Source organism: Bubalus kerabau, chromosome 11 (genome assembly GCF_029407905.1).
Source record: "Bubalus kerabau isolate K-KA32 ecotype Philippines breed swamp buffalo chromosome 11, PCC_UOA_SB_1v2, whole genome shotgun sequence".
NCBI classification, from domain to species: domain Eukaryota; kingdom Metazoa; phylum Chordata; class Mammalia; order Artiodactyla; family Bovidae; genus Bubalus; species Bubalus kerabau.
The window spans coordinates 85875457-85898683 of record NC_073634.1 but is presented as its reverse complement, the minus strand read 5'-3'; the positions used below and the strand labels follow the sequence as shown (position 1 = coordinate 85898683).

Sequence of the window (23227 nt, the reverse complement as noted above, 5' to 3'; positions counted from 1 at the left end):
ACCAGGCCTTCTGTAAGTCACTGTGTGACCTAACTTTCTCTAGTATTTAAGTCTCTCAACAGTAAGTAAAGGAGCTAGGGAGATAACTAAAGTCAATTAGCATCAAAATACTGAGGTTTCACAGTCATGCCAGCCACGGTACAGGAACACGATCATGTACCAAACATGAAGTCCGAGACTGAATTTAAAGAATGAATTCAGGCAGGAAGATGATCATCTTACCTGATGCCACTACCTTAAATTTCTTCAGTAGCCGAACATGGGTTTCCGGTTTAATGGCGTACTTCCGGAAATCCGCACAGCCACAGCTCTCCAGCAGAGTGAAATAGTACAGCAGCCTTTCGTGATCAAAACCACCGATCGTAGGGTAAATATACTTGACCATGTGTTTGTGAAAGCCTTCAGGGTCGGTCTTCAATGTCTCAAAGAGATGAAGGGACTGGGCGCGGTTTTCAATTTCTCCTGTGGACAAACTGAAATTAAGAGACAAATTGTGTTAAGATTGGTAAGATTTGGTTCCATTTTTTTTTTAAGTGCCCTTTATTTTGGAAACCTAGGAAGAAAGGCTGCTGCTGCTGCTGCTAAGTCGCTTCAGTTGTGTCCAACTCTGTGCGACCCCATAGACGGCAGCCCACCAGGCTCCCCCGTCCCTGGGATTCTCCAGGCAAGAACACTGGAGTGGGGTGCCATTGCCTTCTCCAGAAAGAAAGACTACTTCTCACAAATTCCTTCTTGCTGCCTAATCAAATACAGCAGTACCACTTGTTTCTGGTACAGGTGCAGGTCATTTCCACTCCAAATGGTACTACAGGATTTTCACATTATCTCATGTGGGTCTAAAGTAACCCTACAAAGTCATATTATTTCACATTCTGCAGCAGAGAGCAGCCCAGTGTTTACTAGCTAGGAAATGAACCCAGATCTGTCACGTTCCACTATGCATTATTTATTCATGTCATAAGAAAAAAGGTAAAACTTGAGCTTCATTATAGAAATGTAAACAAACATTATTTCAGGAATTTAGGAAAAAGGGAGGTGAAGAAAAACGCCCAACTTTCTGGCGTAAATTTTATATTCAAGAGGCTAGAACTGATATTCAGAAGACATAACCTTGATACTGTGTTCAAACAAAATAAAAATAGGAAAGAAGAGATACTTGCACTTGAATTGTCTGTAGTAAAGAAGCCACTTGAATAAAGCACGTATCTTAATGTTTCAATCTTGACTTAAATGTTTTTGTAATATAATTTATTAAAAGTCATTTAATGTCAAACTGTTGAAAATAATTTTAAGGGGTTTTGTTTGGTTAATCAGTTTGCGTTAAATGGGTGATGGAAAGGGCTAAATTTTGGTATCATACTTTCCTCTGGACAGAACACAGTGCCTCCTGCCCAGTTTAGTCCTGACACCCCACAAAGGAAGAGCTTCAAGCTTTCTAACTGTAAGAGGTCTCCAGGCAGCCCTGGGCTCTAATGGAAACACCCAGCTTCCAGAGTTCATAGCAGCAGCAGAGAAAGAACCTGGGAGCAGAGACTGAAACCTGGAGCATGAAGCGAGACCTCAAGCAGGATAAAAGTTAGGCTTTATATAGTTTAAAAGCAACTCCTCTGAAATACAACATTCTATTCATTGGAATTCCCTCTTTTAGCAAGTGCCAAGACATGTTTTTGTTTTATGTAAATAAAGTTAACACACGATACACTTTAAAATCTGTATGAGGGTGTGATAATACTTGGGATAATGGCAGCAATCTATAAAGTCAAAATATCAAGCAAGTCCAAAATGCGTTTTTAACTTTCAGTTCAAGAGAAATCCTATTTTTCTATTAAGATACAATTCAAACATTTGCAAAAATATCCCTCTCTATAAAAATGTTCCTGGACTATAAAAATGCCCCACAGTTTCCTTCTATTCATAACATGCTTTAACTATTTACTAGTCTGCCTGTCCCACATAGACTATGTACCACTTGATGGCAAAAATGACACCACATCTTCTTTAGCTTTAGCTTCTCAGTACCAAGCACCAGCGTGTGGTACGAAGGAAACACTCAACATGTGCCTTGAATGCCAAATGGATGGAAGGATGAACAAAAACTTAGGTGTCCTCTACAGATAAGAGACCTGTGCTCAGCACCAGGGAGGGTATCAAGATTTACAACACAGAACTCTCAGCTAGCAGTGTGAAAATCCAGTTGCATTCTAAATAATTAAACAACAATGCACAATAATGGGGTGGGCTAACAAAGGACATGCAATTATATCCCAATCAAGACGAGAACCACTTGTAGACATAGAGAACAGAATTTTAGACAGAGCAGGGGAAGGAAAGGGTGGGATGAATTGAAAGAGTAGCACTGAAATATATATATACCACTTGTAAAATAGATAGCTGGTGGGAAACTGCCATGTAACACAAGGAGCTGAACCCGGTGCTCTGTGACAACCGAGGGGGTGGGCGGGAGGTGACATATGTATACTTATGACTGATTCACAGTGATGTATCGCAGAAACCAACACAACACTGAAAAGCAATTATCCTTCAATTAAAAAAAATAAATAAAAGGGTAAGGCCACTAAAGCTATAACTTCAGAGGAGGCAGGTATCAATGACAACAGAAGGTTTATTGAAAGAAGTGCTTGAAGTTGGTATTGTAGAAAGGAATGAAGCAGAAATAATATGAACGAAAGTATCAAGACAAGAGAGCACAAGGTCTGTATAGGAAAGAGCGAGTATAAATGGATGGCTAGTTCGAAACTCTTCTGGATCCTACAACTATTCAAAGTGTGCAAGGCCATCTCTGAAATACACAGGCAGGCCTCGTTTTACTGTGCTTTGCTTTACTATACTTCACAGATACTTGGGTTTTTTTTTAAGACAAATCAAAGCTTGGTGGCACCCTGCATCATACAAGATGACTGGAGTCATTTCCCAAGAGCATTTGCTAACTTCGTGTCTCTGTGTCACATTTTGGTAATTCTCGCAACATTTCAAACTTTGTCATTGTTATTATATTTGTTATGGTGATCTGTGATCAGTGATCTTTGATGTGACTATTGCAATTGCTTTGCAATTTTTAAGCAATGAAATATCTTTTAATTAAGGTCTGCACGTTTTTTAGATGTAATTATTTTTGCACACTTACAGACTACAATACAGTGTAAATGTAACTTTTATATGCACTGTGAAACAAAAATTCATGGACTAGCTGTATTGTGATATTGGCTTTATTGCAGTGATCTGTAACCAAACCTGCAATATCTCCAAGGTATGCCTGTACTATACACCCAGTGGTATAAAGTCACAGAATTTCTGATGTTCCTTTGTAATTTGCTAAGTGAAGTCTGAAAACAATGTAGTGAAGAAGTAAATAAGAAGCTGTGTCATCCTGTTAAGATGATTCATACTCACAAAGATTTGCAAGCAGAAGAACACGTTCGATGGAAGGAAAAAAGAAAAAAAAAACCTTGTACTTGTTACACTGATAACTGTGCCAGACAAGTGGAATCTGGGTAATTACCAACTTGAGAGTGAAAATATTAGTCACTCTGTCGTGTCCAACTCTTTGTGACCCCATGGACTGTAGCCTGTCAGGTTCCTCTGTCTGTGGAATTCTCCAGGCAAGAATACTGGAGTGGGTTGCCATTTCCTTCTCTAGGAGATCTTCCCGACCCAGGGATTGAACCCAGATCTCCTGCACTGCAGGCAGATTCTTTACCATCTGAGCCACCAAGGAAGCCCAATTACCAACTTCCAGATGAGAACTGTCATTAGAGACAAGTGACCTGGCTAAGACCAAGTGTCCAGATCTGTTGGGACTCTGTGTGGATGGGTCTGCTCACCTTGTCACAAAGCAGCCACCAATCCATGGGCTCCAGCACCTGTACTGATAACCATTTCAAAAACAGGATGCTTTCTCTAACACAGACATTAGTTCTCTCTCCCAGTGGCAAAAATCTAAGAGTTCTCCTGTCATACTTCATTCCTATCACCTGATAAACAGAGTATCTAAGACAGACTCATTTACAAAATGGACAATGACTAAATCATAATAGCTTTAGCTCATCTATGTTTGACTTGATTCTGAAAATAGTCTCTTTCAGTCAACATTACCTTCCCCCTTCCCACCCACCTACTCTTCTGTGCCTACAATTCAGTTTGCTCAATGTGCAATTTTCCCTAATTATCTTGTCAAGAGAGATACTGGAATATCTTTACTGACACACAATAAATACGAAAAATTCCCTCTTCAGTAAATGACAAGGTACTAAGATCTTTTATAGATGCCAGTAATCGATAATCCATTTTAATAGTTCCATGGAAAGAAGCTGTTATCTTCCCTTTGGAACAAGAAATGAAATCTCTACTTAGAAAACAATTCCAAAGAACCCACATTGAAGAAGAGTAGGAAGAAGTACCATGTGGATTTTTCACTAATCAAATCAGTGGTTGCCCTTAAAACTGTTTAAGTGCTTTTTCTAAGTTTTAGCTGTAAGGCAGCTCATTAACTTTCAGAGATTAACTACAGGAAGAAGCTAGCATTAGTTGTACTAAAGGCACAAGGAATAAATTATTGGTACTAATCCCATGATTAAGGGGTTCTGTAATGGCTTCTAGCTGTCAATCACCTAAAAATGTGATTCAAGAACAGCATGAATTGAAAGGACTTCTATTCTTATAGGGAAAAAAATTTATTCAAATGTATTATACTTTACTTAATCTGAGACTGAGTAATACACCATTTCATGAGTTGACTGTAAGGAGTACACAGAAGGGGGTTGGAAGGAGAGAGGTGAGGGCTCCTGGGAGAAGCTGGAAGGAGCAAAGGGATGGGCCTAGGGGTCCCCCAAAGACTAACCCCAGTAGTATGAAGATGCGTAAACCCAAATGACCATGACCACAGGTGAACAGGCCCCCACCACTGACTCTCTCCCCACTGTGGAAACAGACGATTCTACCCTTTAAATCGCAACTCCTCCAATGTGAAGAGGGAAACTCCTCCTCGATGTGAGGGAAACAGTTCAAGATATTTACCACACAAATGCCTCCGAAGGAACCTGACGGCACAGACCTGATCTGTAGTGCTGCCTGACACCTGCATATGTGATTAAGTGGGGGAAATGTGGTGAAAAAATGGTTGCCTTTTTCAGCTTCTCCAGCATGTTAGCCAAGTGCCTTCGCAAACCAAAAAATGAACTTTCACTCTGCAAGGTCACCTACGAACTTCATGAGAGGCTCAGTACTGAGGACCTCGGAGTCGACTTCTTGACACACTAGCACTTGCCGAGCTCCTCTGCGGAACGGTTTCTATGGACAGAGTGGTTATGTGGGAGGAAGGCCATGTGAACAGGCTTCGTCTCCTCCAGGACAAGCCTGACCCCTTAAGCCTTCTCATTTCTCATAAATTGTCAACTCCGACTGGTTTATGGAGTCTCCTATTATCTCGCTACCAAAAATATTTTAAACGATATCATAGCACAGACATAGCAATAGGCATCCTTCAAATTCTGAAAGAGATGGGAATACCAGACCACCTGATCTGCCTCTTGATAAATTTGTATGCAGGTCAGGAAGCAACAGTTAGAACTGGACATGGAACAACAGACTGGTTCCAAAGAGGAAAAGGAGTTCGTCAAGGCTGTATATTGTCACCCTGCTTATTTAACTTATATGCCCAGTACATCATGAGAAACGCTGGACTGGAAGAAACACAAGCTGGAATCAAGATTGCTGGGAGAAATATCAATAACCTCAGATATGCAGATGACACCACCCTTATGGCAGAAAGTGAAGAAGAACTCAAAAGCCTCTTGATGAAAGTGAAAGTGGAGAGTGAAAAAGTTGGCTTAAACGTCAACATTCAGAAAACGAAGATCATGGCATCCGGTCCCATCACTTCATGGGAAATAGATGGGGAAACAGTGGAAACAGTGTCAGACTTTATTTTTCTGGGCTCCAAAATCACTGCAGATGGTGACTGCAGCCATGAAATTAAAAGACGCTTACTCCTTGGAAGGAAAGTTATGACCAACCTAGATAGCATATTCAAAAGCAGAGACATTACTTTGCCAACAAAGGTTCGTCTAGTCAAGGCTATGGTTTTTCCTGTGGTCATGTATGGATGTGAGAGTTGGACTGTGAAGAAGGCTGAGCACTGAAGAATTGATGCTTTTGAACTGTGGTGTTGGAGAAGACTCTTTAGAGTCCCTTGGACTGCAAGGAGATCCAACCAGTCCATTTTGAAGGAGATCAGCCCTGGGATTTCTTTGGAAGGAATGATGCTAAAGCTGAAACTCCAGTGCTCTGGCCACCTCATGCGAAGAGTTGACTCATTGGAAAAGACTCTGATGCTGGGAGGGATTGGGGGATGAGATGGCTGGATGGCATCACTGACTCGATGGACGTGAGTCTCAGTGAACTCCGGGAGTTGGTGATGGACAGGGAGGCCTGGCGTGCTGCGATTCATGGGGTGGCAAAGAGTCGGACACGACTGAGCGACTGATCTGATCTGATTAAGCACTTCTTAGATAGCAAGTATTATGCTATCTCATTTAATTCTTAAGAAGCAGGTATCTTATGATTGATATTCACATTGACCTGAAAAATAACTGTTCAAAAATCAGATCTGCAATCATAGGTTGACAGCTGTCAGAGGATGAGTTCAGTAAATCTGGTCTGTTTCCAGAATTAATAGCTGTTGTTGTTTAGTTGTTAAGTCATGTTTGACTCTTTTGTGACTCCGTGGGGTCAGCCCACCAGGCTCCTCTGTCCATGGGATTTCCCAGGTCCCAGGCAAGAATACTGGAGAGGGTTGCCATTTCCTTCTCTGGAGGATCTTCCCAACCCAGGGACTGAACCTGCATCTCCTGCTTGGCAGGCAGATTCTTCCCCACTGAGCCACCAAGGAAGGCCAGAATTTAAAATAGCTACTTTTTTTCACCCCTGAGCATCCACTACAACATGCCAGGTATTTTATATAAATATCTCAAAGCTTGCAGCAGTTTTGCAAGATGGAGTGAGAATACTCATTTTGCAGAGGAGGAAACTCTAGGAGTAGAAGGATGAAACAACTTGCTCACCAAGGCCACATCGAAGGGAAGTCATGGAGCTGTGGTGTGAATCCAGACCTGTAGGATTCAAGTACTGAGCACTTTTCACAAGATGAGAACAGGCCCCAAATGCATCTTTTTCTTACTACATTTTGTTCCAGTATAAGGAATTTTTTTCTTTACTATTTGGGGGAAAAGTAGCCCTAAGTATCATAACACAGAAAGGGAGGTAGCCGATGTATGAAAAGAATTGCCTCCATTTGGGTAATGGTAGCATTTAGTTTTTCCATTTTTAGGATTGGTAGATATTTTCTTATGTACAATGCAAATCACAGTCGTGATCAGCATCATGACCCTTTGGGCCAAAGAAAGATCAAAAGTTAATGCATAGCTCAATTTTAAAAAATGGGTAAGACCTATGACCTGAATTTCTATAGTCAAGCCTTCAACTCCAATATGGATTCTTCCTGGACTTGAATTTTTATTTACCTTATTTTTCAATGTTACAATATACTTTCAAAAAGCTAAGCTGCCTTAAATCCCCCTTTCTACACACTAATTATTCTCACACTAACTCTTCAACGAAGCCAAGAGGAGAAAGCCAGAACTGAGAATTCTCTACAACATGGCACTCTGGACATCAGCCTATGAACAACAGCAACCCTCAGCTTCTGTTTCAACACAGGAGAAGGTAGATACATTACAGTTCATTGACTTCCTCATAGCTATAACATGCTCTTGCCCATCCTTACATGTGAGACCACAGAGTCTAAGTAGACAATATACAACTGATTGTGCAAAGCAGCACAGCACAGGCAGAGTCCCTTCCCAACGTCTAAAGAGGTAGCACTAAACTGACCAGCTGAGATGAAGAGGTCTCTCACTTGATCTCTGCCACCCAAGCAAGATCATGCAGATAATCAATCCCCTGGGTGATGGAAAAGCACATATCAGAGTGAAATAAAAGTGTAGGATGTGTGGCCTTCAGGTCTGCAGCTTAAATAAGAAGGAACAGACTGAGTCTGTTCTCAAAGCTGACAGTTAAAGGTATCTCTGGCCCCTGTGTAGTCCTCTGCCGGGAGCCGGCATATTGCATATTGAGTGAGGATCTGTAATAGCTCAACTGGAATTCTATCACTGCCTGGAGCCAGCGTGAGGAACTCCGCCCATGACAAAGGTCATAAGGAAGGAGGCTCGGCATACGCAAAGGCGGGATCGAGCCTCAGGAGTCCCCCTGGAAATTCTCGAGCATCTACCCCCAAAACCAGAGTCTGCCTACTTTCTGCTTTGTGTTTTCACCTACACCTCTGACTTTACGGGGGGCTGTCTCCCACTACCTCTCTCTGAAAAAAGAGTTAGCTTACAGCTCCAGTTAATAATTCTTGGATGTGACAGTGTTTCAACCTACAAACTCCTTTGGAAATCCTCTAGCCTGCCTGAATGGGTTTTTCCAGCCACATGTGATCGTTCAGAGCCTCCCAACTGTGAGAGGCAGGAGATGTTCTAAACTGCCTAAACACAGATTCCTTTGAGTAGTTAAGAGATTGATTAGAAATTGTATTGGTGAAGGGTTTTTCACTTGTTGGGCCAATGTTTGCTGCTAAGTCTCCATACTCCTTACCTACTGTGTCCTTGGCAGTGTATTGATTGATATAATGGGTGTATAGAAATGTAAAATGCAGCTTTGTCCAATGCTTTTTTGGAAGGCTGGTGCCTGACTTTGGAATAATCACCTTTAGAGAAAAATAAGTTTCTTAAAATGTTAACAGGCCTCCGGGCCAAAAGATGATGTCAATCACCTGGACTTTTGCATATGATAAGTTTGCAGGAAGAAAGCCTGGCTTGCTGCATGACTCTACCCCTTCCCCCATTATCCTCTATGCATAACTTAAGGTATAAAAACTACTTTGGAAAATAAAGTGCGGGCCTTGTTCACTGAAACTTGGTCTCCCCATGTCACTCTCTCTCCCAAATTCCAGCTGAGTCTCCATCTGGAGCGCGGAACCCACCATGCTTGCTAATTATGCCTGGGCTTCTAAGATCCGACCGGGGAGGCCTCAGTGTCTCCTCTCCTTCGGGAGAACGGAAGGACGCCTGCGGCCTACGTAAGTGGTGCAAACTTCTTGTCTTGAAGTTTTATTGGTCTCCCGCGTAAACCAAGCTACTCAGCCTCTTTTCTCCACTGAATTTTCCTACTGAGCTATCCTCATTCTATTACTCTTTGTATCCTTAATTAATGTGTAATTAAGCAGTTGTTTCCTGACCCTCGCCTATGCCGTTTCTCCTTCGAATACCCTGGATCAGCTGGGGCTGGACCCCGGCAGTCCTCCTTTGCTCACTGGGCTCCACTCACTCTAGCCACCAAGGCTGTTCCTTTACCCAAAAATGCCAAGAATCCACTGTCCCAGAATGGGGTCCCTCTGCAAATGCCTTTTCTTCCTTTCTCCAAGAGTGATCTGTTTGTATGTCCTAAGAGAGGTCTTTCCTATCTGCTCCTTGTGGGTTTCCTTTATGGTACTTACTATGACTAGCAATTTATTTTCAGTTGTTCTTAACTGTGTGTGTGTGTGGTGCGGGTCTCCCCAGTTAGAATATACACTCCATAAGGGTAAGGAGAAGCCCATTTTGTTCAACATTTAAAACTGTGCTCAAAACACAAAGGTTCTAGTAAAAAAGATGATAATAATACTTCATGAATAAACAAATGCACTATTCCACCAGCTAGAAGCATCCTCTGCCATTTCAAAACGATCCCGTATTCAAAACTTAAAGACGTTGATGGAATCAGCAGAACTGTTAAGAGCAGTAACAGCAATAATCTTGACAGACTGAAGAGCCACTTGGCTACACACACACCACAGATTTTCTCTAATCTTTACAACCATAACCAGGTGGGGATCATGGTCCTCATAACTGAGAAAACAGCAATGCAAGAGGATCAGGAGACTTGCTCAAGGCTACACAGGAGGGGTTATGGGGAGCAGAGCTGGATCTTGAAATGTGGCTTGACTCCAAAACCCATGCCCTCACACCAGATGTCATCTCTAAGATGCACCAAAGTGCCTAGAACAGCCCAGAGGTGAAGAGGGCTGTGGAGGCTGCGGTGAGCGAGAATCAACCCTGAGCTCAGGGAGCTGAACACACTCAGAAGAGCCAGGGTCCGCCAGCTGGAGCTGACTACAGGCACACGGACCCACAAAGCCATCTCTGATGCTGAAAACTACCAAGAAAAAGAAAGAAAATGAGAAAAAATAAGGGGGAAAGGAGACCAGGAACTCAAGTTTGGGTGTTTATGACTATTATCTCTTTCTTACAGGAGTGAAATTCCAGTAATCACTACCATTCATTAAGGACCGATCATGTGTCAGGTTCTGTAGGTTTGACATTTCACCATGAAATCATTTATGACTTAAGAATATAGGAGAATGAGTTTCTGAGAACTGATTTCTCCCACGCAGGGACACATGGCTGGAGAGACTATCAGGATGTACTCACGGTTTCTTGATGGGAAGCATCTGCGTTAGTGCACAAGGCTCCCTCATCCAGCCTGTGTGCCTGCTTCTCTGTACATTGGCTGAGATGAGGAAATACCTCCAAATTCAACCAAGAGGAAGGAGAAGGCAAAATTATAGAAAAATCAACTTCAGAGGCGAAGATGACTTTTTTAAAGAAATAGTAACACAAAAACCCTAAAATAAAGAATGTCTTTTTCTTGTAACTGCAATCTATTGACATCTTATTGGCATTGATTCAGCAAGTAAATATTGGGCAATTTCTACTGTATTAACAGCTGATCTTTAATACTCATGTGACTAAGCTGGACTGAACAGTATGGCAAATAACAGTCTTAAGTAAAGAACAGGGAGCACCACACACCACTTGCTAAATCAACATTAGGTGTTTTGTTGCTCATAAGTAATGGCATCAGCAGATAATGATTTCCTTTTTGTAATTGCTGTGCATCTGCATAATCACACTGCGATCTGCTGTAATGATATGCTGGGAGCAGTCATGCACATTACTAGATTGCCTGATAATTTATAATATATTCAGAGACCAATGGGGCATCCTGTTTGGACAGATATGACAACCTTTTATGTAACAGTCAATGAAAAGAGACATTTAATAAAATGCCAAAATTTTTTAAGCCAATATGCATTTTATAATAAACATTTATTTGAACATGTCTATGTCTCCAAAATGGTGAAGTTACTACAATATTTATCACAGATTAATACTGTCACCCATGTAACAATTTCATAAATATTTAAGATGTAGATGGTAGAATTCCAGAAATATTAATAAAATTAAAGTCGATAAGTTATAACAGGTCTTGACCATTCAACCGGGATGCTGGTAAAGACTGAAAGCAGGAGGAGAAGGGGACAACAGAGGATGAGATGGTTGGATGACATCACCGACTCCATGGACATGAGTTTGAGTAAGTTCCGGGAGTTGGTGATGGACAGGGAAGCCTGGCATGCTGCAGTCCATAGGGTCCAACTCACCAAGAGTTGGACACGACTGAGCCACTGAACTTAACTGACCATTCAACACTATCCCTCTTCTTTAAACCATTTTGTCCCATAGCTTCCCTAGAACAATATTGCTCCCTCTCAATTGCTGATTTTGTCCCTTTTGCTGGCAGCTCTTCCTCTCCCACTAATTGTGGAAGGTCATCAAAGTTTGTGCTAAGTCTTTCTCCTCTCTCATTCTACATTCACTCCCAAAGAACACCAGCAACATGACTTATTTATTATCTATGTGCCTATGACCCCCAAATTACTATCTCCAAACTCCACCTTTCCTTATGAATCCCAAATCTGTAAGACACACTGTCCACTTGATCTTTCCTCTTGGGAACTGCCACAAGTATAACACTTCTATTCCTTTGCCTTTTCCTCACCCTTCCCTAACCTTGTGCCCCTAACTAGTATTTTCTGTCTCAAATGATGTCATCATCCAATGGACTGACCAAGTAAAGTCCTGGACGTAATTTTTAACCCTCCTGCTTTCACTCACCTCCATAGCTAGTTTATCCTTAATATCTGACTTATTTAGTGCCATCCATTTCATTTTGCAGGTATCTCTGAAGCCCATTCTCATTACTCCTATACTTTCAAAACCCCACTCCAGGCTATGGTCATCCGTCCTATAGTCTATTACTCGCATGGTTTGCTAAACAGTCCATATATGTCTGCAATGGCCTCCCTAAAATCCTTCCTCAACATGGTGGCCACAATGATCTTATCAAAATGAAAACCTGATTGTATTACCTCTCTCTCTTATCAGAATCCTTAGGTACCTTCCAATCACTCTCAGGAAAGAGCCCACAGCCCTAGATAGGGCCCACATGGTCTTGTTACAAGGTCTGGTTTCCCCCATCTCACGTCATGCTCCACTGACTCTGGGGGCCTCACCATATCACCATCTATTAGGCCTGCAGAAATCATGCTCCATCCTGTCGAGGGGCTTTTTACAGTAAACTGTCCTGCCTTCCTAGAAAACGCTTCTAGTATATTCAATACTTAATTTTGAGTCAATAGTTATGTCTCAGCTCAAGAGTTATTTCCTCAGGAAAGTCCTCCCTAACTATGCCAAATCTCCTAGCTGGGCTCTCTTATACAGGGCCTGTCACAGTTTTAATTTCACATTTGCCTATGTCATTATTCAATTATTATCTGTCTTCTACCCTAGACTAAAAGTTCCAGGACAACTCAAATGTCTGCTTTTGTTCACGACTGTAACCCTAGGACCTAACACTATTCCTAGTACACAAGAGATTCTCAGTAAATGTCTTTGAATCAGTGTCTCAAATTCAGGATTATTACTGAAAACAATCATTAGCATATTGGTGTCTAAAGAGATGTATGAAGAGAGATTGTACAGAGACCAGTCGACAACAGCTCAAAAGGAAAAGTGAAATTGAACAATACAACTTCAAGATTCCTCTAAAACAGACTCTGAAAAAAGACATGGACGTAAACTTACACGAGTTGTGTGCTTACCCACTGTCGGTGAACAGGAACTCCAAATGGGTCATAAAAACCTCCCAACGGGAGACACTGTAGCGCTGGGCCAGAGAAAGAGCGATGCTGTAGACGTTTTCCTCCAGCGTCCTTCACAAATGTGCATCAACCACAGGGCAAGGAAAGAAGAGAAACACGTGACCTTAATCAGCAGAGAAAGCGTTCATTACGACTGCTCTCATGCTAAAGGGGGCGCAGCCAGCACAGTCCCTCGTAAGACATGTCACAGTAATTCAGGAAAAGTACACCCAAGGGATTTTAATGCGCCTTCACTGTGGTGCGTTGCAAATGACCAAGGAATCGTCTAGATCAATGGACCTCAAACAAGGGTGATTCAGCCCCACTCAGGGAACATTTGACAATTTTGTCTGGAGACATTTTTGATTGTCATGGTGGGTGAGGAAAAGGAGAAAGCAGTTGGCATCTAGTGGGCAGAGGTCAGGGAGGCTGTGGACCAACCTACAATGCACAGAACAGCCTTCCTGCAACAAAGAATGACCCAGTCCAAAACGCACTGAGATAAAAAAATGATGGTCTAGGTACCAGAGCCTACAGTGAAAAAGGAATACAAAGAAATGGATCCCTGCCCCACGGGTAAATCTCTGAGAAAAACACAGTTAGTCACTCAATAAATTCTCATTTTCTACACTGGGCCAGCTATTATGCCAGCTGCTTAAGATATAAAAACAACAAGATACTTCTTGAGGAACTCACAGCCTAATGGAGTGTATGAGGTGTGAACCAGGCATCAAACAGAAAGGGGTAATGTCAAAAGACTACAAAACACTGTGAGGATACAGATGAGAGAGTGAACAGGGATTAACTAAGCAGAGGCGATAAAGAGGGAGAAGAGACAAATGGGCTTTTGATAGACGGGGTTTCACAACCATGAATGCACTGGGTCCTCAGGTCTACTGAAGGATCTATACCTTAACCTACAGGCAATGGAGACTCAATGGCAAGTTCAAATCAGGGAATGGTGTCATCAGATTTGAGAATCTCTAGGTATGTAAACAATTCTGGTCCAGAGCACCCACATAAAGGCCATAGTAGAGAAACTGTCACAAAACCCCAACTTTCCTGAAGCAAAGGAAACATAAGGATGGAATTCTTCATTGGGAGGATGGTTGTCTATCAGCAGACGAATGGATAAGAAAGCTGTGGTACATATACACAATGGAATATTACTCAGCCATTAAAAGAATACATTTGAATCAGTTCTAATGAGGTGGATGAAACTGGAGCCTATTATACAGAGTGAAGTAAGCCAGAAAGAAAACATCAATACAGTATACTAACGTATATATATGGAATTTAGAAAGATGGTAATGATAACTCTGTATGCAAGACAGCAAAAGAGACACAGATGAATAGAACAGTGTTTTGGACTCTGTGGGAGAGGGCAAGGGTAGGATGATTTGGGAGACCGGCATTGAAACATGTATATTATCATATGTGAAATGGATCGCCAGTCCAGGTTTGATGCATAGGACAGGGTGCTCGGTGCTGGTGCACTGGGATGACCCAGAGGAATGGTATGGGGAGGGAGGTGGGAGGGGGGTTCAGGATGGGGAACACATGTACACCTGTGGCTGATTCATGTCAATGCATGGCAAAACCACTACAATACTGTAAAGTAATTAGCCTCCAATTAAAATGAATAAATTAAAAAAAAAAAGGGAAGGATGGTGGACAAAAACCACAGAAACAGGAATGAAATACCTATTACCATCAAGTAATACTGCTAAGACTACACTTAGCCTCACTAAGGAAACCAATATTTGTAAGTTGGATCACCCAGGAGCTGGCAAATGATTTCCGTTCAAAGCCACATAGTAAATCTGTCAGGCTTTACCACCATACGGTCTCAGAAGCATATTCTTCTATTGCTTTTTACTCCTGCTTTTCCACAAACCTTTAAAAATGTAAGCCATTTTTAAAAATGTAAAGCCATTCAATGCTCATAGACTATAGAAAAGAGACCGAGGACTGAATTAAGTCTGTCAATACCTGGATTATTAGGTAACTGTCATTAAAAATTATTTCTTAAAGTATTTATTGATAAAACTCTCATTTTACCCTGACATCCACAGGATAAAATGAGAGTCTGTGGAGAACAGGGACCATTAGCAGTTCACCCTTCCTATTATGAGAGTCTACCACAGCATCTGACACCAGGTGTGTACTAAGTATTCACATCTTTATTATCTGATAAAAGTGGGAAGAAACCAAACTATATTCTGTTTTCCTCAAAGTCACCCTAGCCACTGAGATAGTAATAACTAAGATAATACAGACAAAAAAGGACAACTATAACGTATACACAGAAAACGACGACCATTAAAATGGACATACAATTAGTAAGAAAATAAAGAATGGCCACGTTTGAAGGTGGAGCTGCAAAACAGAAGGAAGCAGGTTCTTCAAGGATTCTTTTGTGTGAGATGCTAAAATGCTGTCTCCAAACCAGAAGTGCTAACTCAGACAACTCATAGATACTTTGAGATACTTTGAACGAGCCATCTAAAGACTGCTGTGTATATTTATAAACAACAGATTGTGGAGAAGATTCTATTATTTATTTATCAAAAGCATATATTTGTTCTCTAGGATATGCTTTAAATAGCATGTGCTAGCTGGATACTTAAAGACAAAAAAGACAAGACAAAGCCCTAGCAAAATGTAACTGATGACGTAAGGCATGCCTTATCTTGTCGACTTGTATCTGCATAATAACCCTCTTCTAAGAAACCATAAAAAATCTCACTCAGGATTACCAAATGCCCAAAGAAAAGCCCACTTGACTTGGCAATAGGAAGCCCAGGCTCAACTCCAGGCTCTGTGACCTTGAACAATGCTTTAAAGCTCTGTGCTTCTCACATTCCTCTTCCAAAAGTAAGGAGATTGGATTAAATTATCTCTTTAGTCACTTTCAAATTGGACATTAAACGAACCTAAGAAATTATGAACCTCCAGGAGAACAGAGGGGAAGAGAAAAAAAAAATTGTACATTTCTCTTAACTGAATTCTCCCCTAGGCTGTCCCTACCATCTTTCTTTGATCTCCATTTTCCCTGCCTCACTCTAAAAAGAATTTGAGTGTCTTCTCAAAGGAAAAAAGCACAGGATAATATAAAGTACTATTAGAGTACTAAAGTTGTTTTGCTGCTTTAAGATTTAAGAATAATGATGAAAAATAGCAACGGCCACTGCCATAATCAAGACCATCTTTGCTATTTTAAGGTCCTTCTCATGAATGCGTGCTAAGTCACTTCAGTCATGTCTGAATCTTTGTGACCCCATGGACTGTAGCCCATCAGGCTCCTCTGTCCATGTGATTCTCCAGGCAAGAATACTAGAGTGGGTTGCCATGCCCTCCTCCAGGGGATCTTCCTGACCCAAGGATTGAACCCGCATCTCCTATGGCTCCTGCATTGCAGGCAGATTCTTTACCACTGATTTTAAGGTACTTATCAGGAGAGATTAATAACTGTAAAATGTAGGCACAATCTACCCTTGTTTCAAAGGCTGGAAACCTAGACTGAACTGCATACCAATGCTTCTGGGAAAATTCAATCAGGCAGTGTGGGCAGGGTGCGTGGTGCTGAAGATGCGATGCCTTTGGTAGGTAGCAGGAAATCACAGCTGTGATCCTTACCATCTATGGAAACTTGGGCCAATTACTTAATATTAATAAGCCTTAAGTTCTTTGGAAAAGGAAATGGCAACCCACTCCAGTCTTCTTGCCTGGAGAATCCCATGGACAGAGGAGCCTGGCAGGCTACAGTGCATGGGGTTGCAGAGAGTCAGACACAACTGAGTGACAAACACTTTTAAGTTCTTCAGCTATAACATGGGGTAACATTTTATATAAGAGGGCTACCTTTAAGGATTAAAAGATGTTTTCAAAATAAAGTTTATAGAGCATCTAACACCATTCTAGGCCCATAAGAAGCACTCCACAAATAAGGGTGTTAAAAACAAAACATACCTCTAACTTAATAACCATTGTGAGAGAGCCCACTTTATAAAAATATCTTGTTTAACTTCCCAACACCTGACATGTAATTCTCATTTGATCAGAACTCATTTGATCTAAAACAAAAAATGAGGACCAGTATTAAAACCAAGGGGAACTCCATACCTAGAAGAGAACATATTCCCACAGGCCTTGAAGTGTACTGCCATCTCACACAAGGGCTAACTTTTCTCTGGAAAGAGCTAAGGGACAAAGGAAAAAACGGAAGCCGCTACAGGCTTCGAACAAGAGAAACTGCCAGAGTGAAAGATCTGCTTTCTCTAGGAACCCAGGACAGATGAAGGTGCCCTGGACCCACAACACGTGGTCCTTCCTCTTGGATTAAGTCGACTGTATCTATTTTTAACACAGTGAGGAAATTAAACAGCCATGTAGCAGAAAAGTGAGATTCCAGCCAGGAATCAAAGGGAATCTTGTTTTTAAATTTCTAAAGTAAGCCTCATGGGCTTCCCAGGTGGCATTCGTAGTCAAGAACCTGTCTGCCAATGCAGGAGACGTAAGAGACCGGGGTTCAATCACTGGGTTAGGACGATCCCCTGGAGGAGGCAAGGCAACCCACTCCAGTATTTCTGCCTGGAGAACCCCATGGACAGAGGAGCCTGGCAGGCTACAGTCCATGGCTTGCCAAGAATAGGACACAACTGAAGTGGCTTAGCACGCACTCAGTAAGCTTCGTACTTTTAACCCCAATCATACTGCATCACCTCTAACATGGTAGTGGGATCAGGACACCAAAATCATAGGGAAATTTTCCTATAATTATCATCCTTACTATTTTAAATCTGCAAGCCTAAAATACAGTCTGCATCTACTGATCATTCAGAAGGCAGCTATGCTAACCATGATCCCACCAACAATCCATTTGTGAAGACTCACATGTCCCTCACAGGATCGGAAGAAGTAGGGGAAACCCTGCTTATGATAACCATGAATGTACATCTTCAAGGGACTGTGACTCATAGTCCTGATACCTCAGCTTGTCCTTGTGTGTTTTATCCCATCCCTTTATGAGACAAAGGTATCTCTTACTCGGCCAGGCCAAGGATGGTTTCCCTTTTGTACTGGTCGTCGGCCGTGAACCGCTGCACGTCCACGCCCTTCCGCAGGCCCTGGAGGATCTGAGCCTGAGTGAAGTCCAGCAGGCGCTCGTTGTAATAGTGCAACTGCTTGGTCAGTGCAGCGAGCTCCTCGGGCCAGGCCTCGTGTCCGTACAGAGTCACATGCCTGCTCACCATCTTGATCAGTTCTTTGGGATCAGCCTGTGAATAACAGAAAGAGTAATTAGAAAAAAAAAGTAACAATGGGAAGAAGGTCACGTCAACTGGACGTCTGTCTGGCCCTTCACACGGCCGCTATCTAATCAAGGTTTACAACCACCTTGGAGAGTCTGTTGCAGAGGTGGTCCATTTTGCAGACCATAAGAACAGGACACAGAAACTGAGTCTAGGAATGGATTGCTGGACGCCTGTTCTGTTCTTCTACCTTAAAAGTCTCCATCCACTTAAAAAATATGTATGCTTGCTTTTTCAACTACCATTGGATACCTGAGCCTATTCCAGATCTCTTCCCTAATTATCTGATCATTTATAATAATTCACCCTGGAAGCAATTTTTGTCATCATTGCCCCTGGATAAATATTCTTTGGACCATCTAAGTATTCTCAATAACAAAGCTGTAGTTGAATAATCCCATTAGAAATGCCTAGACAGTTAAGTAGAAGAGTATTTTCTCCAGGGATAAGTAAGGGGGGAAAAAAACCATCCTTGTTCCTACAATCATCATTTTTTTTCTAGTTTCATAAGAAAGTATACAACCAATTTTTACTTTGCTCAATTTAGGGCTCAATGGGATACTGTCCTGTAATTCTTGGACTCATTTGAAAAAACCCTGATGCTGGGAAAGATTGAAGGTGGGAGGAAAAGGGGACGACAGAGGATGAGATGGTTGGATGGCATCACCAACTCAATGGACATGAGTTTGAGTAAGCTCTAGGAGTTGGTGATGGACAGGGAGGCCTGGCATGCTGCAGTTCATGGGGTCACAAAGAGTCGGACACAACTGAGCGATTAAACAGATACTGATGTTACAAAACAATTATTCAAATAGAACAAAGCCCAGAATTGATCAGCTGACAGGAAAGGTGGTTATTTATTTATTTATTTATATTAAATAAATATAATATAACCACATTTATTTAAAGTTGGTCTGGGTGTCAATGAAGCCATAGCAGCTCCACCATGATTCCAGAGTTACCTAACATGTGAACAATATTAACTCAATCCCTCCCAGCTTCTGGGAAGACATGGTACATATTTTAATATAAGCAAATTAGAAAAAAAAAAAAAAAAAACACTCCCGAATCTACCTGTGGCTCTCTAAAACATCTAATTATAATAAGCTGTCAGCATTTCTCATGCTTAAGTCATTATTCTAAGCTGCACAGGCAATTTATCAGTGTAGGGTCTATATTGCCAAACCTAGCCTAACATTCTCTCTCTTGATCCTATTAAGGAACAGTCTGGGAGTGATGATAAAAACCAATTAAAGAAATCTTCTTGGATTCCAACAGGTAGATTTAAGAAAAGGTCAACTTTTTACTAAATGCTTCCCCTATCTCTATGCATACACTGAGTCCTGTCTTCAAAAACTGCAGATATCTATCTCAAGTCAAAAGACCCGGCTTTGAAAACCAATGCTCCCAAGTAGCTGTAAGATCACCTGTCATTAACTCAACAAATACTTTCTATGCACCTATTATGTGCCAGGTGATGTCCTAAGAAGATGTGACCCTTTCCTCCAGGAATGTAGTCTATAAGGAAAGACAAGCAAATGACTGTAAATGGTTTGATACCACTAAGCACAGGGTGCTATGGGAATGAATACAGAGGGGTTGGCTTCGGGCATGTGTCAAGCAGGGCTTCGTGGAAGAGTTAATTTCTAGTCCAACTATTCAGGTGTTAAGTAGTAAAAAGGCCATCAAGAAACAGGGCTTCCCCTCATGGCTTACTGGTAAAGAATTCACCTGCCAATGCAGGAGACATGGGTTCAATCCCTGGTCCGGGAAGATCCCATGTGCTTTGGAGCAACTAAGCCCATGGGCCACAACTACTGAACCTGTGCTCTAGAGCCTGGGAGCCACAACTGCCGAAGCCCACACATCCTAGAGCCTGTGCTCTGCAACAAGAGAAGCCACCACGATGAGAATCCCTCGCACCGCAACTAGTCTCTGCTTGCCGCAATTAGAAAAACACCTGTCGGAGAGTGTTTTGCCTATGTTCTCCTCTAGAAGTTTTATAGTTTCTGGTCTTACGTTTAGATCTTTAATCCATTTTGAGTTTATTTTTGTGTATGGTGTTAGAAAGTGGTCTAGTTTCATTCTTTTACAAGTGGTTGACCAGTTTTCCCAGCACCAGTTGTTAAAGAGATTGTCTTTAATCCATTGTATATTCTTGCCTCCTTTGTCACAGATAAGGTGTCCATATGTGCGTGGATTAATCTCCGGGCTTTCTATTTTGTTCCATTGATCTATATTTCTGTCTTTGTGCCAGTACCACGATACTGGATGCTTGGGGCTGGTGCACTGGGACGACCCAGAGGGATGGTATGGGGAGGGAGGAGGGAGGAGGGTTCAGGATGGGGAACACATGTATGCCTGTGGCGGATTCATTTCAATATATGGCAGAACCAATACAATATTGTAAAGTTTAAAAATAAAATAAAATTAAAAAAAAAAAAAGAAAGAAAAACGCCTGTGCAGCAAGGAAGACCCAGCATGGCTAAAAATAAATTAAATTATTATATATTAAAAAAAAAAACAGGGAAACAAATTCCAGTAAAGGCGAGAATATGTGCTAAGCCCTGATGGGAAGATGGAGTGCACAAAGCTGATCTAACTGCATTTAGAAGTGATTTGGGAATAAGCTGTATAAGGCTGGTATATCTGGCAATGGATTTAAGCAAATCAGATCCCATCCCTAGGCTCTTAGTGCCTCTTCATCTGTCATTTAAGCCGATTCCCTTCTGCTTACAGACTGAAGCTCATGAGGCCCCTCCCTGAACCACCCCCCAGAGGCACAGCCCCCTCTGAAGCTGTCTGGCATACGGATGTTGCCAGGGAGCCAGCAGCCCATCTACACCTGCTCTGCATCCTGGTGTGCCCTGTTGTTGCCTGCTCATCTCACACCTCATCCAGTAAGCACTTTTCTGCCTAGAAAGAGAGAGAGCAGGAGCAAATATCCAGCAACTGGGATCTTAGGGCAGCAGGACAGCTCTTCTGAGGTGTTCTTGCAGGGAGCTCTTTGTACTGGTTTTGCACTCCACTAGCGTACTTTGGCCACCTCATGTGAAGTGTTGACTCACTGCAAAAGACTCTGATGCTGGGAGGGATTGGGGGCAGGAGGAGAAGGGGACGACAGAGGATGAGATGGCTGGATGGCATCACTGACTCGATGGACATGAGTCTCAGGGAACTCCGGGAGTTGGTGATGGACAGGGAGGCCTGGCGTGCTGTGATTCATGGGGTCGCAAAGAGTCGGACACGACTGAGCGACTGATCTGATCTGAGCTAACTCACGTTGATCAAAACAGTGAAGAAGGCTTTTTTCCATGTATATTCTGACCCTCTGATTTCAGACTCAAGTCCTCCAGCCTCAAACTGCCCAGTGTGCTCGGAAGGCAGAGCGACAACCAGGCAGCCCATCTCTCGATGACTCCATGCCCTGCTCTACCAGGCTGTTGGTTCCTACTCCCTACTCATGGAACCGACCACCTTCACTCTCCCAAAGGCTTCTTACGGTTATTGTACCATACTCATTTTCTCACTCTGTTTTCTGGCATCTCATGGATTTGGTACCTGTATTGGGAGAGGACACCAAATATCTGATCTCATTTCTATTCTCTTTCTAACACCATTTACGAAGCAAATTCCCAAACCAGGTTAAAGAGTTCAGCTCCAAGAGTATTGAATAGCACACAGCAATAATGCACATAATTGCTACTACTAACATTACACTGGCTTTTCTTTATCTCACAGGAGTTTCAAGTCTCCACATACAACCTTCATTTTCATATGTGGCAAAAAAACACCTATTCTTTTTTTCCAATGAAGAAAATGGCATGACAGAGTGTAATAAACATGGATACACATAAGTTACTAGCTGAATGTCCTTGTGCAAGCTACTTAACAACTACAAACTTAATAGCCTTATCTATAAAATGGCAATATACTATAGCTTGCATGGTTGCACAAAGCCTAAGAAACTATACACACACACACACACATATAAAATACACAAACCAAGACCTGGTCCGTAGGAGGGGCTCCAAAAATGAAAGCAATTATGGAATTTACTCAAAGGTATTCCCAGGTAGCACAGTGGTAAAGAAGCTGCCTGCCAATCCAGGAGACTCAAAAGATATGGGTTTAATCCCTGGACCGGGAAGAGACCCTGGAGAGGGAAATGGCAACCCACTACAGTATTCTTGCCTGGAGAATCCCATGGACAGAGGAGCCTGGCAGGCTGCAGAACATGGGGTTGCAAAGAGTAGGACATGACTCAATGACTATGCACGCACATTACTGATACATCTGTTACACTTTAATTGTACGTTTATTGCATACTTTACATTGCCTCTCTTTTAAGTATTAAATTAGTTTCTAGAGGGCAGAAACCAGGTGTACTTAGTGGATGTGTCTTTCCCACAGCACATTAGAGTTGTGGAGTAAAAGGGGGACACACCAAAGAGCAGCAGCAGCTTTTACATGAGCAGTACTAGTTTATATACCAGATCCTTTGCTTACTAGAGATGCAATTTGGGGCAAAAATTCAAACCAATCTTTTGGCCAACCAATACTTGGTTCTTGACAGACGCTTCATAGAGAGTAGATGGATGAGCATGTTTTAAGTTCTAGCTTTCCATGCAAATTATTTTCTAATCATTATCACTACTACTTTCTATCCCTTCCTCGAGAAACTTTACCTGTCATGATTACTTCCAATGTAAGTTTTAAATTCTAGTAACAATTCTTCCCCTGGGCTCATCACAATTTCTCTCAATATATTCCAAAAGCATCCTCTACTCAGCCCAACACTTCATTTCATACATTCATT

At 42.0% G+C, this 23227-nt stretch overlaps 1 protein-coding gene across 7 annotated transcripts in view; it reads right to left on the bottom strand.

Annotated features, from left to right (window-relative positions):
- The window catches only part of NBAS (NBAS subunit of NRZ tethering complex), a 330504-nt gene that overhangs the window by 92272 nt on the left and 215005 nt on the right, over positions 1 to 23227 (bottom strand). For all 7 annotated transcript variants that reach the window (XM_055540893.1, XM_055540896.1, XM_055540894.1 and 4 more), the window contains 3 exons: positions 18146 to 18375; positions 13058 to 13168; positions 223 to 473 (listed from right to left, as the gene is read on the bottom strand). In XM_055540893.1, the coding sequence (XP_055396868.1) occupies positions 223 to 473; positions 13058 to 13168; positions 18146 to 18375 (592 nt within the window). The remainder of the gene's footprint in view (positions 1 to 222; positions 474 to 13057; positions 13169 to 18145; positions 18376 to 23227) is intronic.